The 19,013-nt window shown below is 40.7% G+C and overlaps 1 protein-coding gene across 1 annotated transcript; it reads right to left on the reverse strand.

The window, feature by feature from the left end:
* Nucleotides 1-5,880: 5,880 nt before the first annotated feature.
* YIPF6 (Yip1 domain family member 6) lies at nt 5,881-17,076 on the reverse strand. The gene is made up of 7 exons (XM_032804747.2): nt 16,961-17,076; nt 15,753-15,881; nt 15,005-15,083; nt 14,547-14,589; nt 11,303-11,428; nt 11,028-11,185; nt 5,881-10,339 (listed from the first exon to the last, which is right to left on the reverse strand). Exons 1-7 carry the CDS (start codon nt 17,060-17,062, stop codon nt 10,221-10,223), a joined length of 756 nt encoding a protein of 251 aa, XP_032660638.1. The 5' UTR covers nt 17,063-17,076; the 3' UTR covers nt 5,881-10,220.
* Nucleotides 17,077-19,013: the final 1,937 nt, after the last annotated feature.

Raw genomic sequence — 19,013 nt, forward strand, 5'->3', positions numbered from 1 at the left:
TGTAAATTAGAGCAGCCTCTGTACTGCTCTAATTTACACTGAAACTGTCTACAACCCCAAAGAGAGTATCCTGGGGAAAAATCTGCTATTTTGGATCCCATGATGTTGTCAGAGCAGCATACATTATGCCTTAGGACAGCAGAACCTTAGGTCCCAAGGCTGAAGACCTGGGTTCGCCCACATGACAATGCAAAGCACAACTGCTAGGTCACTTGGCTGACCCACAAGCTGCTAGTAGAAGTTTGTTTAAAAGGTGGAACACACATGCACACTCTACACCCTTCAATTAGAACAAAGACAGAAAGGTCCAATTAGATCATCCAGCCCTTGTCAATGCAAAGCTGCCCTGGGCAGTACATTCCTAAGGGTTGTGTCTGGTCCAAATATGAATAACTCACTCAATGAGAACTGTGTTCCTTGGTTCTGGTCCAGTTGACCTCATTGTGACCTACATTTTCCTTTGCTCACTCTCCTCACTTTCTTTGTACTATCTGAAAGGGACACAATCAACTTAAAGTAGAGTCAGACACTAAAAGGGGTTAATTTTTGACCAGTTCTACCTTTGTTGCCTGATTTAGGGTGTTAATAATATTAATTTGGATAGTCTGGGTTTTAGGCTCGCCAATTTGTTGATCAGAAAAGTTCTTGTCCCGAATCAGACTCCACAGAATTTACAGAGGTATGACAGGAAGCTTACTCTGAGACAGATATAGCCTTAAAGACTTATTAAAATAAATGAAGTAGTAATTAAATGGTAAAATAATCAAAGATACAAAGTTACAATTGTATTACTGATATTCAAAAGATACCATAATACTGTATGTATTATAAGCTATAAAGCTTTGGTTAATATACTTACACCCTTCCTGGATAACCTGGTGGTAAGAAACGGGACCAGCTTCGCCTCTGGTGGTTCAGGTTCTTCAATTCTTGAGTGAGAGGTGCAAAGTTTAGAAGAAGCTAGAGTATCGAAGCTAACTTAAAATTTACTTAACTAACTTAAAACCTAACAAACAAAACTAAGAACAGAAGCTTAGGGAAACCAAGCTTAGCCTAGTCCCCTTGAAACTTAAAGTTTGAAAAGAAATGAGTACAGCCTACTAATAGTTAATAGTTGTCCTAGATAGAATAGAATACTCTAGTGACCTGGGTCACCTCTTTTATAGGGCACAAGTGCCTGAAGTCCTTCCTCCTATGCCCAAATTTCATTCCTCACCCACAAAAATATGAGGGTACGCTTACTCCATAGGCTAGCATGTTTGTGCGTATCGATGACATGTACATACGCACGTTATTTATGTTCTTTAGTCATTTCAAGTCTTTCCTTGTGGTGTACCTGTTAAAGCATGGGTACAAACTTGGAAACCCCCCATATCATTTTTCCATTATCTATTTCCCCCCACACACTGTTCCTAACAACTTCTTGTCAACTGCTGCAGATGAACCATTTTGATTACCACTACAAAAAGTTTCTCTCTCTCTCCTGCTGGTAATAGCTCACTTTAACTGATCACTCTTGTTAGTGTGTGTATGGTAACACCCATTGTTTCATGTTCTCTGTGTGTGTGTGTATATACACACACACACACCCTTCCTACTGTATTTTCCACTGCATGCATCCAATGAAGTGGGCTGTAGCCCACGAAAGCTTATGCTCAAATAAATTTGTTAGTCTCTAAGGTGCCACAAGTACTCCTGTTCTTTATGTGGGGTGAGATTTTCAAAGCTTTCTGCAGGATTTTAACCACACAACTCCCTCTAAAATGAACAAGTGTAGAATGATAATCTTCCACGCTGCTCTGAAAATTCCAACCATGCTGAATAACCACCAACTTCCTTAAAACTATAAAGAGTTGGGCAAATATTGTAAATACATTTCCAAGTATTAGTCCAGACTTTAAAAGAATTTGCTTTGACTGTAGTCATTTTGTGACTTTTCTAGCAAACTAGTTTACTGATTTAAAAAAATGTTGATAGAGGTAAATAGAAGGGTCCCCCAAGGATCTGAACTGGGACCAGTGCGGTTCAACATACTCAAATGGTTTGGAAAAAGGGCTAAGCAGTGAGGTGGCAAAATTTGCAGACGATACAAAATTACGCAAAATAGTTAAGTCCAAAGCTGACTGGAAAGAGTTCCAAAGGGATCTCACAAAACCGAGTGACGGGTTAACAAAATGGCAGATGAAATTCAGTGTTGATAAAACCAAAGTAATTCACATTGGAAAACATATTCCTAACTGTACATACAAAATGATGGAGTCTAAATTAGCTGTTACCACTCAAGAAAGATCTTGGAATCATTGTGGATACGTCTCTGAAAATATCTGCTCAGTGAGCAGCAGCAGTCAGTCAAAAAAGCTAACAGAATGTTAGGAACCATTAGTAAATGAATAGATAAAACAGAAAATGCTACTATATAAATCCACGGTAAACCCACACCTTGAATACTGTGTGCAGCTCTGGCCACCTCATATCAGAAAAGATATTAGAATGGGATAAAGTACAGAAAAGGACAACAAAAATGATTAGAGGTATGGAACAGCTTCCATACAAGGAGATTAAAAAGATGTTGATTGTTCCATTTAGAAAAAAGACAACTAAGGGTGGATATGATAGTTATAAAACCATGAATGGTCTAGAAAAAAAATGTTATTTACTCCTTCACATAACACAAAAACCAGAGGTCACCCAAATGAAGTTAATAGGCAACAAATTTAAAACGAAAGGAAGTACTTCTTCACATAATGCACAATTAGCCTGTGGAACTTGTTGCCAGTGATGTTGTGAGGCCAAACGTATAAACTGGAGTTCAAAAAATAATTAAGTTCATGGAGGATATGTCTCGCAATGGCTCTTAGCCAAGATGGTCAGGGACACAGGCCCAGGCTTTGGGTGTCCCTAAACCTCTGGCTGCCAGAAATAGAGACTGGATGACAGGGGATGGGGTCACTCGATAAGTTACCCTGTTCTGTTCATTCCCTCTGAGGCATCTGGCACCAGCCACTGTCGGAAGACAGGATACTGGATTAGATGGACCATTGGTATGATCTAGTATGGCCATTCTTATGTTCTTAGGAAAATAGGCTCTGTATTCTATTCCTAATTCCTGGGGGCATCAAATCCCCCCCCCCCAACATATTCTTTGTTAGATTTAGTGCCCTAATTTATCTATTCCTCTATGATCAACATAGCCTCAAAACAGTTTTCTCAGCTTAGAGACAAGGATTTTTCCCTTTACCCCTTCCTGTCCCTGTCCTCTCCGAAAACCACAAAAACATGGATTTCAAATACAGGCATTAGCAAAAAGCTTTTGACGGACTAATCTTGCTAATATTCCTTTTACTAATATGTAAAAAAACAGAGCACCTTGCTATTAAATAGCAAACACTCCATAATCATGGTCCTATCTTTAAATCTGTTTAAGCAAAAACTGACAGGCAGGCAGAAGTTTACTAATTGCACAATTACTCTAATGTAATACTGATCAGAAGATGCTGTGAGCCTAAAAGTGTCTTAAAATTATCACCTAAATGCAGTAATTATAACTCAAGTATTTGCTCAATTTTTCACCAAACCAGAAGTTGCCAAGAGTAAAATTACATTAGTAGTGAGCAATTACTGCAAAAATTGCAAAAGCAAGGCAAACTGTTGTGTTTAAGAACTTTAAAGGACTGAAGAGAAGACTGGAAGAGGTCTCTTCCATCTCTATGATTTTCTGCAAGCAATTTTATCTGATGTTGTCTCTCTCATGTTTTTGTTACTTTAAAAAACAAACTCATGTTTAATCATCATCCAGTGACTTAGCATTTTGCTTAAAATATCGTTCCTTTAAAAGTAAAATTTCTCCACTCCACCCTCAAAATACAATAAATTAAGTTATAGAAGAGGCAAAATTGATGAAATCCATACAGTGAAACTCAAACTTATTCAAATGACAGAATCTAGCAAGCTGGTGATTGCAAAACTCTGAATTCCATGTACTGCATTTCACAGCAGAGATTATGCTCACAAAATAGACTTGGAATGAAAGAACAGGCTGACACATGTTTCTTAAATCCTCCTTGCGGGGTGTGAAGGGGGACTTTGAAGCACATAGATGCAAATATTAATTTCTTCTCTTTATTGAGGCAATTAAATAGCAGTTTCTTTTCAAAAGGTAATGCTGCCCTCCTGTGGCCACTTGGGCAAGAATATTTTCCAAGTAAATCAGATTTGACATTAACAGCTTGGTACACACCACTTAGGAGGGCAAGTAGCTAACCACTGCTTATTTAACACTGACAGTCCACATATAGGCATGGCAGCAGAGCAAGTAGGAAGCACATCAAGAAGTAATATGCATAGATAGTGAAAAATGTGATTGTGTTGTTTCCCTAGTCCTAGATGCTCCCCAACAAGTGTGACTGGTACTTGGAATAGCATTTGCACTTTGTAACCTGAGGCTAAACAACTACAAGTAGTATATAAGTACACCTTTAGGTAGCCGGCTCAAATCCAAGCCAGTCTCTAGTAGCTGAAAGTCCTCATCCAGTTGTTATTATTACCTGCCAGGTCTCCGCACGCTAGTAAGTAAGCACATGCTGTTGTTACTTCCTCCTACTTCAGTACCTGATTCAAATACAGTAGTGATTAGATATATATGCATGTTTTTTGCATGACCATTAATAACAGTTAGCCCCTCATGAAGTAAGTAGTTCCTTGGCTGCAGAAACACAGCTCTTAAAAGGAGAATTTAGTTCCATACACAATTTTATCTGCTTGGAAGGGACGTTACTACAGGGCTAATCAATGCAGTAGGCAGATTCAGCATGAAGAGTGGGTTACCTGTGCCTTGTAACATAGCCTGGCTGTACAATCATGCAGTGAGAACTATCACTAATAGAAATGTGCATCTAAGATTATTAATCTTTTGAAACCAGATATGGATGAATTCATTCCCAAGTCTTTCATGGGAAAGGTGAGTAACTCCAAATAGCAGCTCAGTTAGTAAGCTGTACTAAAAAGCAGGAGTTCTACAGTACCAAACAGGGTCATGTTATGACAAAAAGTTATACATGGAAAAGCTCTCCCATTGACCAGGTCTTGAGCGACTACACATTAGTGTTGGCATGTTTTCAGTGAATCAGTGACAACAGCAAACTACTCCTGCTAGATAACTGAAATTAGGTTCTTTGCTTCCTGATGTCATATTGGTGGGGACTATGACCAGCTGCATTCGGGGACATTGCAAGTTTAGTAACCCTTTCACCTGAAGAAGCCTATGTGAGTGGACAGGTGTGAGAGGGGCATAGATTAAGCAGGAGCAGAACCAGTATGGATCAGGATCAGATGGAGTACAATTATTAAACAAACCCACGGAAGTGTTAACAACAGAGTGCCCTAATGGAAGCTGTGTTCCTCCCCTAAGACAGAGGTTTTCAGTAGTGAATAGGATAAGTCCTACTAGGACTTTATCCCCTGTTTTGCACCTTGGTGTGTACACATGTGAAAGCTGGGTGCAAAATACTACCATGTCAGAATTCACCACTTACTTATACCCATGGAAGCATTTTACAAGCACAAAAACCAAGCGAAAAGGAAAAAACTGCTTCTTTCCCCAGCCTTCCTTAATTCAGACTATCTTCCCTCAAGACCGCATAAAACTCATGGTCCTTTGGACAAAGGCTGGATAGGATTTCCTTGAGAGCCTTTCACAAGAATGCTTACACTCCCATAGGTAGCTGCTGTGTTCCCAGGTCCTGGTAGCTCAGGTTGCATAATGCTTACAATAAAGATTGTCCAAATTGGCATTTTAAAAAATATTAACATTATGGAGAATGGCCAGCTAGCATAGATCCTAGAGTGCAGTCAACAGTACTTTTAAATCACACACGTTCTATGTCCCTTTCAATATTTTAATTTATTACTTTAAAATTTAACAAATAATTTACATGTTCTCTTTTTCACAGGTCTGGTATGTACAAGGGAAGAAGATCAAACTTAATTCAGAATCAAAGGGGTTTTCAAAACTTACAAGTGACAGTATCAAAGTTTGAGTGGGAAAGAATAGCAGTTTATGCATCAGAAGAGCATCTGCTTTCGCTACAGAAAAATTATACATTTCGTTAAGGCAAAAAGTCTACTCTAATCCCCATGCCCTGACCTTCCCCTCTCCCCACCACCAGCTTTAAAATGGAAGGAGACCCTTTTCCCCCTTGGTAAGTAAGACAGTAAGTGACCCTATGCATCCTCAAATAATAAACTTAAATAAATATTGTGCTTATATGGATTAACTATACACATTCTTTTGGAGGAATACAAAGATATAAGCCAGATGCAATGAGTATATGATTTACAATCAGATCAGCATGTTGAGAGTAGATTTAGAACCACTCATCATATGTTACCCCAGGACTTCATAAAATGCTGCAGTTTTGAAGGAACACATTCAACTGGAATTAGTCAGTTTCTAAAGATAAATTAGAAGTAGGAGCAGGTATTACCCCTGCCCATGTTTGTGATTTTACAGTTCCATTTTCCTATTTTTAAATCGTTTACCTCCACCCAAAAGCCGTGGGAACAAATCAACTTAAACAGCAGTAAGCTAACTGTAAACAAAATGCTGTCAAATTTTATTCAGCTATAGTCATCTTTGTACCTGCTGTTAATAACAGAAAAGGCTTCAGACAGAAGTGTGATTTTTTTCAGTTGCTGTTATCCCTTTAAGTTGCGTCCCCAAACCTCACAAAGGGAAGATTTGCTGTACACACACAAAATTTCAATCATACTATGTTATAAATAAAAAATGAAGAATGCAAATCTTCTCTCTCCATCTAACAGATGAACATCTGTAGACTGGTTCTTTACCTGTCCACATATTAGTATGGAAACATTTTATCAATAGGTACTTCAGGTTACCCATAACTATTTTAGGTGTATTTTAACTACAGCAAACATGAGCAATGTGTGCGTCTTGTTAAGTCATTCCAGAACACATACATTTTGGACATCACAATCAAACTCTTAAGATGGAGAGTCCTCAGGTTACAGTAATATCTTCACTCTATAGTCAGTCAACTTCCTGTTCACAAGCATCATAGAAAATTAGACAATTTTAGCTTCTAGCTTTTATGAACTGAAATAAAATTAACAGAAAGGAGCAACTGTGAAGCCATTCAACTTGATGCCCATATTCAGGGCTGCTTGCCTTCTTAGCATTTTTTTGGTAAGATAAGGCTTTGTTTACAAAAAGGCTTAGACGTTCAAAAATGCAAACATTTCCCTTCCTCCTTCAGCTAAAAGACCAAGATAGATATGCAGACAAGCTTCGTCAAAACAGATAATAATGCTGTATAGAGATTTATTTTTAAAGGGGTTTATAGTATACTTGAAATAAATTCCCCTGTTGATACCAGTGTAAGAGCAGTTGGGTGGATTTATTGTGACAATGAATTGTAACAACTAGAAGTAGTGATGGTTTTTTAAAAAAAAAGTAGCATTATTCAACTGGAAGCATGAAACTTCAGAATATATACAGTTCCTCACCTGCATCCTGTTGTTACTGCGAAAGACTTTAGGGAGTTATGCTTTCTAAACCTGTGTATCTGCATTTGTAGACTACTGCTTTGAAAGGGGGCAGTTTCCATGTTCAAAGGTATTACTGCTACAAGCCAAAAGTAACACCTTTACTGTATAACCAGAACATTTGCCCCTACCCCTTTTCACATTAAAAACTCTGTAGACTAAAAACCCTATAATGGCTACTTTTAAATGATAAAAATAACCCTCCTGCACCATTCACAACCTAAGAGCAATATATTAATTCTCATAGAACAAGCCACCTTGAAGCTCAGAAGTAAACAAAATAAAGTATGAATGGAGGGTTTTAAATCATGCTTCTCACAACATTTGTAGTTTAAATTAAAAACTCTTCTTTCCTGACAACTATCTCCTCTCAAGGAGATATTGATAAATTCTAATGTTAGTTATTTTAAAGAAATTCACATACCTGAGTTTAAATCATAAAAGACACTGGGGAAAAAGAAAAATCAAATCTTTCAGAAAAGATTGACTTTCTGGAAAGGTGTGCACATCTAGGTTTTGATTATGAAATTCTTACTCTTATAAACAATTCCACTGACCTCGATGAGAGTACTCATTTGAGTAGGGAATGAAGAACTGGGCCCAAAGAGTCTAATTTTAATGGTCTAACCGATTTTCTATCTTTTTCACTTGCCTAAGATATTTGTTTTTGACATCTTATAAAGTGCACTTGATTTAACGGGACTGAAAAGGTGAACTGCACAGTTTTAAAAACAAATATACAAAGACATTTCACATCCCAGATCAGTAACGAGTATGAACTTAAAAATGCACTATTGCATTTTACAATTAAGTATCTGAATACTTGCACCTCCCTCAGCAGCAAATGAATATAGCATAAGAAAGGCAGTAAATGAAGCTGTCTGTTCCACAAACTCACTGATGTCAACTATTGCAGACAGGAAGAAGCAGGAGCCTAAATTCAGGTCTTCACAGGGAGTAACTAAATCAGTTTTCTCCCCCTTTGCATCCGCCAAACATTAATTAATTTCTTACAATCTACAGTCAGTCAGTGATTTGGGATCCTAAATGTGTGTCTATGAGAGTGTTTAGAAAAAGATTTGCACTTCATATTTAAAAATAAAACTAAGTATATTTACATCTCAATGGGAATGAACTACATATTTGAACAGTAACTTCCTCCCCTCTACCCCCAATCCCAAGTTTTGATGTTCTGCAGCTCTCCTTGTATGTTGCTTACTATACAACACAAATAACCTCTGTGTGACTCTCAAAGAGTACCTATGCAGGAGGTTATCTTTGTGTTAGAGATGGACTGGCACATTTGTGTATCTGTATCAGCTTCTGCAGAACAGGCATGTATACATATTTGAAGGAAGGTTCCATCCCCGTTTATAAATATTCAGTCTAAATCTACAGAAATTTCGTATTTCCCCCTACCAAAAGCAGGAGCCATATGCACAAATGCTAACATTTACGTGCAAGTGCCACCCCTCTAAACACCAAATATAAGTCACTAAGCAATTAAGCACCAGATACCCATACTAGTTCAGAACAGCCAACATCTTCACTTATGGACCATTTAATTCATTCCTCCGTCCTAAATATTATAACAGGTTTATTATAACAGGCTTGAGTCCTTGTTTTGTATGCTAATGGGCAAACGTCTCAAGTACCAAAAGTTCAGTTCACTCAGCAGGAATTCATTGCAGCGATGGTACACTGCTCTCCAACTGCCCAATTCTTTGTTCAAAAGTTGCAGAGTGATAGCTGGGCAATCAGTGCCATCACCTTCGAAGTATAGAGTCTGAAGCCTTCCTCTGGACTTTGACATTCTGATCTTGGGTTACCAAAGGGGAATTTGTAACCGTCCAGTGTAAACACCATCTCCTCATGAAATTGTATGGATCAGTTAGTGTCACACTAGTATTTGAGACATTTAGCTTGTGAACTGTTCCCAACACACATGAAATGACTGAAGTGCATAAATGCACAAGAGCAGTTTGCATCAGTATGAACAGAAACAGCTCCCTTCAGACATGCTCTGATGAAGAAAAGCATGGAGCAAACGTGTATTTTTGCTGAGACCTGAAATTTGATCTGAAAAGGAAAAATTATTGCCCCTGTGATGCACTTTGTATAGATTTCACCTCTTTGCACATCTAGGAGAAAGACAGGATTTAGATACCCTTCTTCCCTACCCAGTATGAGTCAGGAAATGTGTTCTATTATTCAGAGGGCAATATTCAATTTAAAGAGAACTCGAAACATGAACTGGAATTCTGCTAAGTCAGATAGTTATTACCTAGTCTTCAATTATCAATTTTCTTGAAGTTCCAAGATAGGATTTTATCCTCTCTATTCTCAAAGAAACTTCCTTCCTTAGTCTGCATTCCTCAGATGAGACAGTCTCTTCTCAGACTGGGCATTCTTTTATTTATACTAAACAGCAAGATTAAATAAAATTCGGTAGCTGGATTTCTGCATCTGTCGAGCAACTGGCTCTTTGTATATCTCATTCTTAGAAATGATAAATGCTTCAGCTCTCTGGCTTTATTCCATAGCCTGCTTTTTTTATGTTATGCAATATCTATGAATTGGAGATAAAGTCCACAAATTAACAGCAGCACTTATGAAAACTTTCAGTTCTGTGTTGTGCAGTCTCTGTTGATCCCTCATCACTGAGGTGTAAAGGTGAGAATCATCCAGCTGATGATAAAGTAGAAGAGGAATATGGGGTAAACAACAAGAGCTTTGCGATTTGGAGGCTGGCTGTCTGCCAGGAAGGCTGTGGATGCTGGTGACAAAGAGAGAACACACACTTGAAATGTGCACAAAGCTAAAAGATTTTCAAATTGAATCAGAAACTAGTAAATGCTTCTAAATTAGGATCTCCTGTAAATTTAAAAGTGAAAGGAAAAGCTATAATAAAGTAAGACTCCCACATTTTGTGCTAAAGACATTTCTCCCTCTCACTACTTGTATGTCTTCCTTTATCAGCTGAAAAGGAAACATTTGGAAGATGTTACATGCCAAGCAACATATTTTCAAAATAAGACTAGCAGAAATAGTGCAAAAATGTTTACATTACATAAGTGTTTTCCAGTTTAACATAGGCCAGGAAATAAAGCCCCCAATACTCCTATGTTGGTGTTATACACTGTTTTTCTCTTCTTCAAAAGCAACATATAGCAACCCTTCCTCCAGGCAAGAAATGCTAACTGCAGAGCAAATGTGAGTCTGTCAACATGCCTATGACCAGGAGCATCAGCTGAGGCATGGGGAACGGCAGACTCTTTCACCTCCAGAGCTGAGAGTGCTGCTTCCACAAAACCTTGTGAACCTGGAGAACCCAAACCATGATCTCTTCTTGACCCATGGTATCAGCAGACTGCCTGGCAGACCCACCTTTCTTAACAGCAAAATCACTAAACTCTTCATTGTTTTGCGTCCATGATACAGTTTTGTTGCTAAAAGTTCCTTACCTAGGGTTGACCAGCCAAACATAGCCATCACTACAACAAGTCGCACAATGAAGCTGACAGTCCCCGAGCTTGCTAGTAGTACCAGCCTGCACACGAGCATAGCCACTGTCAGAGGCAGGACACAGTAACCCAGGACACAAAGGCTCTGAAAAAAAGATCTAAAAGGGGGCAAAGGGAGATGGAGGAAGACAGACAAGGAAGTTGTGTGTGAACAACAAAAATGTTATTCCACACACTAGAGCATTTTCATTACTATTGTTCACATGTATACTTACATGGTTCCTCCAAGCAGTTTTGAGTTTAGTGTAATGACAACTGCTCCAAACCAGATGATAACAAAGACCTCAGCAAACTGGGGACCTCCATCTTCTTTACTGTCTGCTGACCCTCCCTGAAGCATCCTAAGGCAGAGAATAGAGCAAAATACTAGATCAACACATGGCAGTAATATATTTCATTTTTTATTTCTAACATCTGTATTAAGCCTAAGAGATGATGATTCTCAGGTAGGTTGGAGTCAAATTTCTCTTTATTATTTGAGTAAATAGCATGATCAGTTCTGCACAAAAGTGAAGACAAGTCCTGCCCCATGGAGTTTATAGTGCAAGTTAGACAGAAAAAAGGTACTTCAATAATACAATGGATGGAGGCCATACAACAGTGGATGGTCAAAGAAAGGTCGTATCTTAAAGTGGCATGGAGGGTTTGTTTATTTTTAAACAGATTTGGATGCACTGATTACTTTGAGAGATTATCAACACATACATTAAGAAAGCTTTGTGCATCTGACCTGTCTCATTCAAAACCTAAGGAAAGTCAGAAGGGCAGCATTGAAGAAGGTATGAAAGAGGTAGTAATGACTGTCCCATAGATCAACAAGCACTTTCCAAAGACAAGCTTCATTCCCATTTGACAAGTGATTTACCCAAGGAGAAAACAATGAAACAATGAGTCAGTAGAGTTACAAGCAACAGAACTCAAGTCTCCTGATCTGGAGTCCTTAGTTCTATCCACTGAACCACAATATGAGGGACTAAAAGCGAGGCTTGGATAGATGGAACAAGTGTGACCCAATTGAAAGGTACGCTATTTTAAAAACATCATTTCTCTAGAAGATTTTATCTACAACTGTTACATGTAATAGCCAAGATTACTACAACTGAAAGATGAGAAAGTTAATTTGCTCCACAGTTTCTTTACTTTGTGCAGTTGACAGTACTTTATGTCTAATCAATTTCTCCATTTTGTTGATGTAGATCATTCAGGTGAACACTTAAAAAAACAGGAAAGTGCAACTTTAAAAACAAACAAATTGTCCAAGGAGACTCAGGAGCAGGTGTAACGAGTGTAATGGGAATGAGCCTTACAAAGGTCTTATTACACTGTTCTGGCAGTGTAAGGATGCCTTAGGGTAAATGAGAATCTAAAGTACATAAATGGCCCGTTACTTTAGTATCCAAGCATCTTACAATCTTTAATGTATTTATCTTCACAACATGCCTGCAAAGTAGTGAAATACTATTAACTATCTTAAGGTGGGGAAATAAGATACAGAAACAAAGTGATATGCCTAAGGTCACACAAGCAAAGCAAGGAATTGAACCTGGATCTAAAGATAAAAAGGAGAGGTCAGAGATGGAAGACAGGTAACCAACACCATTGTGGCTGTCACCAGGTATTAAACCAGGGACTTCCGAAAAATTTGTAGGGCCTCGTTCTGGACAGTGCCTTTTACTATGTTTGTTCAGTGCCTATCAAAAGGGGGTCCTAATCTGGTTGAGGCTTCTAGGTGCCACTGCAATATAAATAGTCATGTCAAAACTACCTTCAGTATTGCTCTTTCAACACAGTGATAAACTAGTGGGGAATATACTGAAGATAGTATCTGGTATACACCTTTTAGTTCCATATGCCTTCAGATCATTTAAAGTAACTTACCTTTGGGGGTATTAATTAATTCCTACCTCATTGGAATGAGGAAAGTAGTAATTAGGGTTCACAATACTTGGCAAATATGAAATGCTAAGTGATGTATTCTTAGCCCTGGTCTACACACGGGGTTGGGGGGGCGGGGTGCAGAAATCAATCTAAGTTACGCAACTTCAGCTACATGAATAACGTAGCTGAAGTCAACGTCTTACATCAACTTACCGTGGTGTCTTCACCACGGTGAGTTAACTGCTGTCGCTCCCCCATCGACTCTGCCTGCACCTCTCGTGGCGGCGGAGTACAGGAGAGCGCTCAGGGATCGATGTAGCACATCTAGACTAGACTAATCGAACCCCACTGGATTGATCGCTGCCCGCCGATCCAGCGAGTAGTGTAGACATACCCTAAGAGTATTGCTATATTAAACATGTATTCTGCAGTAGAACCCAGAGGGCCTAATCCAGATTGGGGCCACATTGTGTTGTATGCCTAACACACACATGGTCCATGCCCTGAAACAAATACAGCCAAGATGACAAGTTAAATTGATGGAGGAAGACAGTCAACTATATACAATTTTTATGTACATGCACATTTATTTTACCATAGATAAAAAGTCAATTATCCCCACGGTGGGTTTGTTTTTTCTAACACACAACACTGGTCAGGTGAAAAGGGGAACAGTCGACAGCTATAGCTTCCAGACCATTAGTACAGCTCACGGATGACTTAGTACTGCAGCTGTGTATGTAAAAGGAAAAGTGATATAGTAACTAGTTTTTTTTAGAATAGTATCTTAACAGTTATGCCTTATGGACCATCAGCTTATTGCTGTAAAAGTTAAGGATGGTGTTATTTTAACTAGTAGAATTAAAGCCCTGCTCGTTTGTCTTTTCATATCCCCATACAGATTCAAAACAGACTGCCTGAGGGATCTGTAACTCAACCATCTTGTGCAGAGTGCAAATAGAAACTTATTCTAATATATCAAATTGCCCTATGGAATATTGCCTCCTGATCCAACCATGCTAACAGCATTTTAACAGTCAAAAGAAGCGATTAAGGCTTTCGTGCTTTACAATTATGCAGCAAAATAACAATTTAGCAGCCAGCCTTTCAGTAGCGTAAGTTTGCTTTGGAAACTGACCTCACTTTTATTTTGAAATGACAAATGGGTAATGAAAAACAATAAGCCCAGAGTTTTCATATCATGAGTGTCTCACTACGGATGAGCAACACAGCTTGCATTTTTCTTTCTGGATAATGCATATGAAATGCAGAACATTTAGCCCAAAGAAGACTTGCTGTACACAGTAAAATCAAGAATTACCAGGACCTCTGTAGTTTTCGATAGAATTTATCCCCAAGATAGCAGGGCTAGACAGGAATAATTTATTACCTACATTTACCCTAAAATCCAAAATAAAAAGAGATGCCCTTAATAAGTTTAGGGTTTTAGAGAGTCAATTGCTCATATAAGTTTCACCATTAATATCTGTAGCACACTAGCCTAAGCACTAGAGTAACCTGACCATGACATGTCAGAAATTCCCTCCTCCATTCGCACATAGAAAGATAACAGATACTTACAGTGCAAGTGAAACACACAGCACCAAAGGACCCCAAAGATCCCCTGTAGAGAAAGAAACAGAATGACATCAGATACTGCTGTTCGGAACAGTATCTCTCTAGCAAAAAAGAGTATTAAAACAGCCCAGTGTATCCCTTTTCCAGTTTCCAATCCCATAACTGTCATAGCTAACATCTGGTATCATATACTGTATATAAAGACGTTCTTAATTTGAATGCGTCTGGACTCATTCTGATAAACAGTTCACTTAAAAGAGATGTCAGTATTGTTCTGCCTCTTCACACAACTGCCTCATTTGCTTTTGTTATTCTGTATCTTGCAGAGAAACAACATATGGCTATTCTATTTTCCAGATATTTCATTAAAGCAAAGACTTTGTCCAACTCATGCAGTGGCTTTTAGGAATATTTGTCTTGCAGTGTTGGTCCTCCCACGATTTAGAAAATCTGATACGTACAGTCTCTGAGGAGCGCGCTGCTCTTTTTGGGATACATGACATGCACAAATTTCTTTCCAACTGCCTTTAGATCTCGCATCTGAAACACACAAGTGACATCTCTAGTATACCATTTCACAGGTATTAAAGTGTTAACAAAATGAAGGAGGAAATACTTTTGCAAGCTACAAATCATAACATCTCTCTGATATTAAATCAAGAGATACTTGGGTCAGATGCTTTCTACAGCACGCCCTATAATAGTATAAAAATTAGATTCACAGCATAATGAGTCCCAGTGCACGAAATCAGCTAGATCCCTCTTTTCATAACATCCAGCTAATAACGTTATTTGTTTGCTGCTCCAAGAAGAGGAGATTTCGTTGTCTGGCTTGATGCCCTGGCAACTACGGAAATTTTGAGTGGGGCACAGAGAACAAATTTGAGGATTTTTATGGTTGTAATTCAGATTCCTTGCCCAAAGGAGTTTTTGTTTTATAAAATTTTGAATTTTAAAATTTACAACCAATTACAAAGCAAGAAAACCAACATTTCTTGTTGTATTTAGCCCAAGAGATCAGAAAAACTTCATGTGTTATCAGAGATACAGTAAACAGTTGTTTTCAGCCTTTTTTCATTTGCAGACCCCAAAAAATTTCAAATGGAAGTGCAGATCCCTTTGGAAATTTTAGACATAGGCTGAGGACCCACAAGGGTCCACAGACCACAGGTTGAAAACCACTGCAGTAAGTAAGGGATATAAACTCACAATAGTATCCTTAACAGGTTCATCCAATGTGGAGTAGTCTTCATCAGGGGAGTGAGATCCAACAGGAACTGTGATCTCCCCTTCCACTGGAATATCTTCTGATATTGACACATCTGAGAGACCTGCAAACTAATCATTTTTTTAAATTTTTTTTTTTTAAATACAGAAAATAACTGGCGTTTGCCTAGGACTTTTTCCTGCAGAGTATAAAGAAAGTAATGAGTAATCTAACTTATTTAAATATTCTCTTTGTAAAGTAATTTGTATTCTAGTAGCAGCCTCCCTATTTCAAACAATTCACAACAAAGAGGCAAGCCACAATGTGTGAGCAGGGGGGACCATAAATACAATCAAAGGTTATTTTCTTTTCCTTGTCAATAAACCCCAGGTACTCCCTCCCCTGTTACCTTATGACTTGTGTTTGTCCTTATTTACATTGTAAGCTCTCTAGGTCAGGCTACAAGACTTGTCTATGTCCTGTAAAGAGCTATGTACATTAATGATGCTACATAATTTTATAATAATGACAGCAATACATTTAAGCACAGCATGAAAACAAGGACCACTGTAAAGTGAACAATATACACCTATTCATATCCCCAGTATAAACTACACAGATGAAGCACCAAATGAAGTGTATGTGGTGAATAATACATTTATTTCTCCACCACCAACAGCTGTAACAGGATTTTTGTTGTTGAGTGATGCAAGCAAATAAAGAGTAGCCTGGTCTGCGCTGAAGGGAACCCTGTTCAGGAGGGCCTACAAAGGGAAAGTTTCTAGAATACTACTATTGTTGTGCTTAACTCTAACATCTACCAGGAGGGGCGGGGATTATTTAAGCCTTCCACCTCATCCCCGTGAGTCAGTGCAACTGTCTCCAAGTGACAGGTGAAGAAATGGAAGCACATAAAGGCGAAGTGGCTTTCCCAAGGTCTCACAGAAAGTCAGTGGCATCGATGGGAAACAAACCTGCCCCATTCGAACCGCCGGACTCCTCTTTTCCCCAAGCCCAGGGATCCATGAGCCACCCACAACCTCTAGACTCTCCCCTCAGCTCAGCCGCTGGGCTGAACCCCACACCCCAGCCAGGAACAGAACCCAGGAGTCCGGGCGCGCCTCCTTTTCAGCTCTGGCCCCTCCACCCAGGCGCGACAGTGCTGGGTCTCCCCCATACATCCCAGGGCCAGGCCACCGCCCCGTCTCACCAGCGGTTTCGCGACTCCCCCAGCCCGGCTCTCTTCTGCCTCCGCCATCTTGGCTCCGCTGCCCTGCTTGCCGCTGATGCGACGTGGACACCGATTCACCATCTCATCGGCCCGCGCAGCGCGCGTAGAGATTGCGTCATATGCCTCAGTATCCATGGCAACACTGGACCCAGCCACCGGAGGGGCCGCAGGCGTAACAGCCGAGATTTAAAGGGACAGGCGCCGCCGACTCAAGGCGGGGAAGGGCACACAGCCCAGAGCCTCGCCTCTTAAAGGGCCACACGCACCCTCACAAAGGAGAGTTCTCATTCTCTGGCATTAACCCCCTTCCTCCCCCACACACATTCAGAGGCACGATCCCCGCATGGAGGGTCTGCAGGGAAGCTGTCTATAGGCACATGCAATGCAAGGTACCCTTGGGTCCCACATGCTACTCCGGGATACTCAGGGCCCTGTCTATATGGGGCCATTTGCAGCTCACAAGCCAGCTGGAAGCTCCTGCCTGCCTGAGAGGGGAAGGCAGCTCACTCTTCCCCATGCACTCTCTTCCCACTTGGGATACAGCAGGCGGGGGGCTGCAATCTACCTGGGGTTTGAGTGGCACCCAGGGGAGAGCAGAGAAAGTGGAGGTGCCTTGAAATTGGGCAGGGCCGACTCCATGCACCAGCCAAGGAAGCAGGTGCTTGGGGAGGCCAATGGAAAGGGGCAGCACGTCCAGGTCTGCGGCAGCAATTCAGCGATGGGTCCCTCTCAGAGCGAAGGGGCAGCAAAAAAGCTGGAGCCAGCCTTGGAATTGGGGCAGGCAGCCTGGCACCCTACAGCGATTCCCTGTGCTGGATGAGGTGTGTCAGGATGAAATGATCCACGCATCAGCAAGAGCTGGGGTTGAGAAGGACATAGTGGAAAGATTCATAACTTGTATTATCCACCTAGCTATCTCGAGTGCCCATCACCACAGCATCCCAACCTCATAAGTGATTTTGTCCAACCCTCATAAGTGTCTCTGGCTTCCTAAATCGTTATCTTGGTTATAGAGAATTCCCTGCTGGTGGCTTTTTCTCCGAAGCTGATCTGGAAGGCCTCTGTCTCTAGGGATAAGAGACATTCAGGTTCCATGATCCTTTGACCTTGACCTCTGTTCTGTGTCATCCCTCAATGGGATCAATTAGTGCCAGTTATGGTGGTGGTGGTTTGTGATGGGGACACCTGTTCCCTAGGAGTTGGACTCAGACTAATCAAAATAATTACAGAGATTTTAAAGTTGTTTGGATGTTTGAAAATATGTAAATAAATGGACAAACCCTGTCAATAAAAATCAGTGTCCAGGTTACTTTATCCTCTATAATCAAATCATCGTGCTCAGAGAGTGGGTTTGGAGATTTGTGCTCAAATTTTGGGTAGTAGGCTACATGTGAAGATGTGTCATTTGTCTAGTCCCAATTCATGCATATTACTAAAACAGAATTTGTCTTGATTAATGGTCTCTGTGAAGTGGAAGATTGGCACAAGAACATCAGGAAATCTGCATGTCCGAACAGAGGTGCGTTGGAAGAGCTGCATGTGGGGGCCTATGACTGGAATAGCAAGGTGGCAGGCAGGGCCGGTTTAAGGATGTTTCATGCCCTAGGCGAAACTTCCACCTTGCCCCCCCCTGCGCCGCCGCCCTGAGGCAATCCCCCACACACAACCCCCCGGAGCAGCTCCCTCCCTCCACCCTGAGGCTCCCCCCTTGCGGCAGCTACCCACCCTCCGCCCACCCCAGCTCACCCCTGTTTCGCACACAAGCACGAGCACCCCGAGCACGCCGTGGACGCTTCACTTCTCCCGCCTCCCAGGCTTGCGGCATCATCAGCTTAGGCACCGCAAGTCTGGGAAGTGGGAGAAGTGAAGCGGCCACAGCGTGTTCCGGGAGGAGGCAGGGCAGGGTGAGCTGGGGCGGGGAGTTCCCCTGCGTGCTGCCCCCCCCTTACTTGCTGCAGGAGGCCCTCCCCGTGCTCCCCTGCCCCAGCTCCCTCCGCCTAAATGCTGGCGGCAATCGGGGCGGCCGAAGATC

This window comes from Chelonoidis abingdonii, chromosome 8 (genome assembly GCF_003597395.2).
Source record: "Chelonoidis abingdonii isolate Lonesome George chromosome 8, CheloAbing_2.0, whole genome shotgun sequence".
NCBI lineage: Eukaryota > Metazoa > Chordata > Testudines > Testudinidae > Chelonoidis > Chelonoidis abingdonii.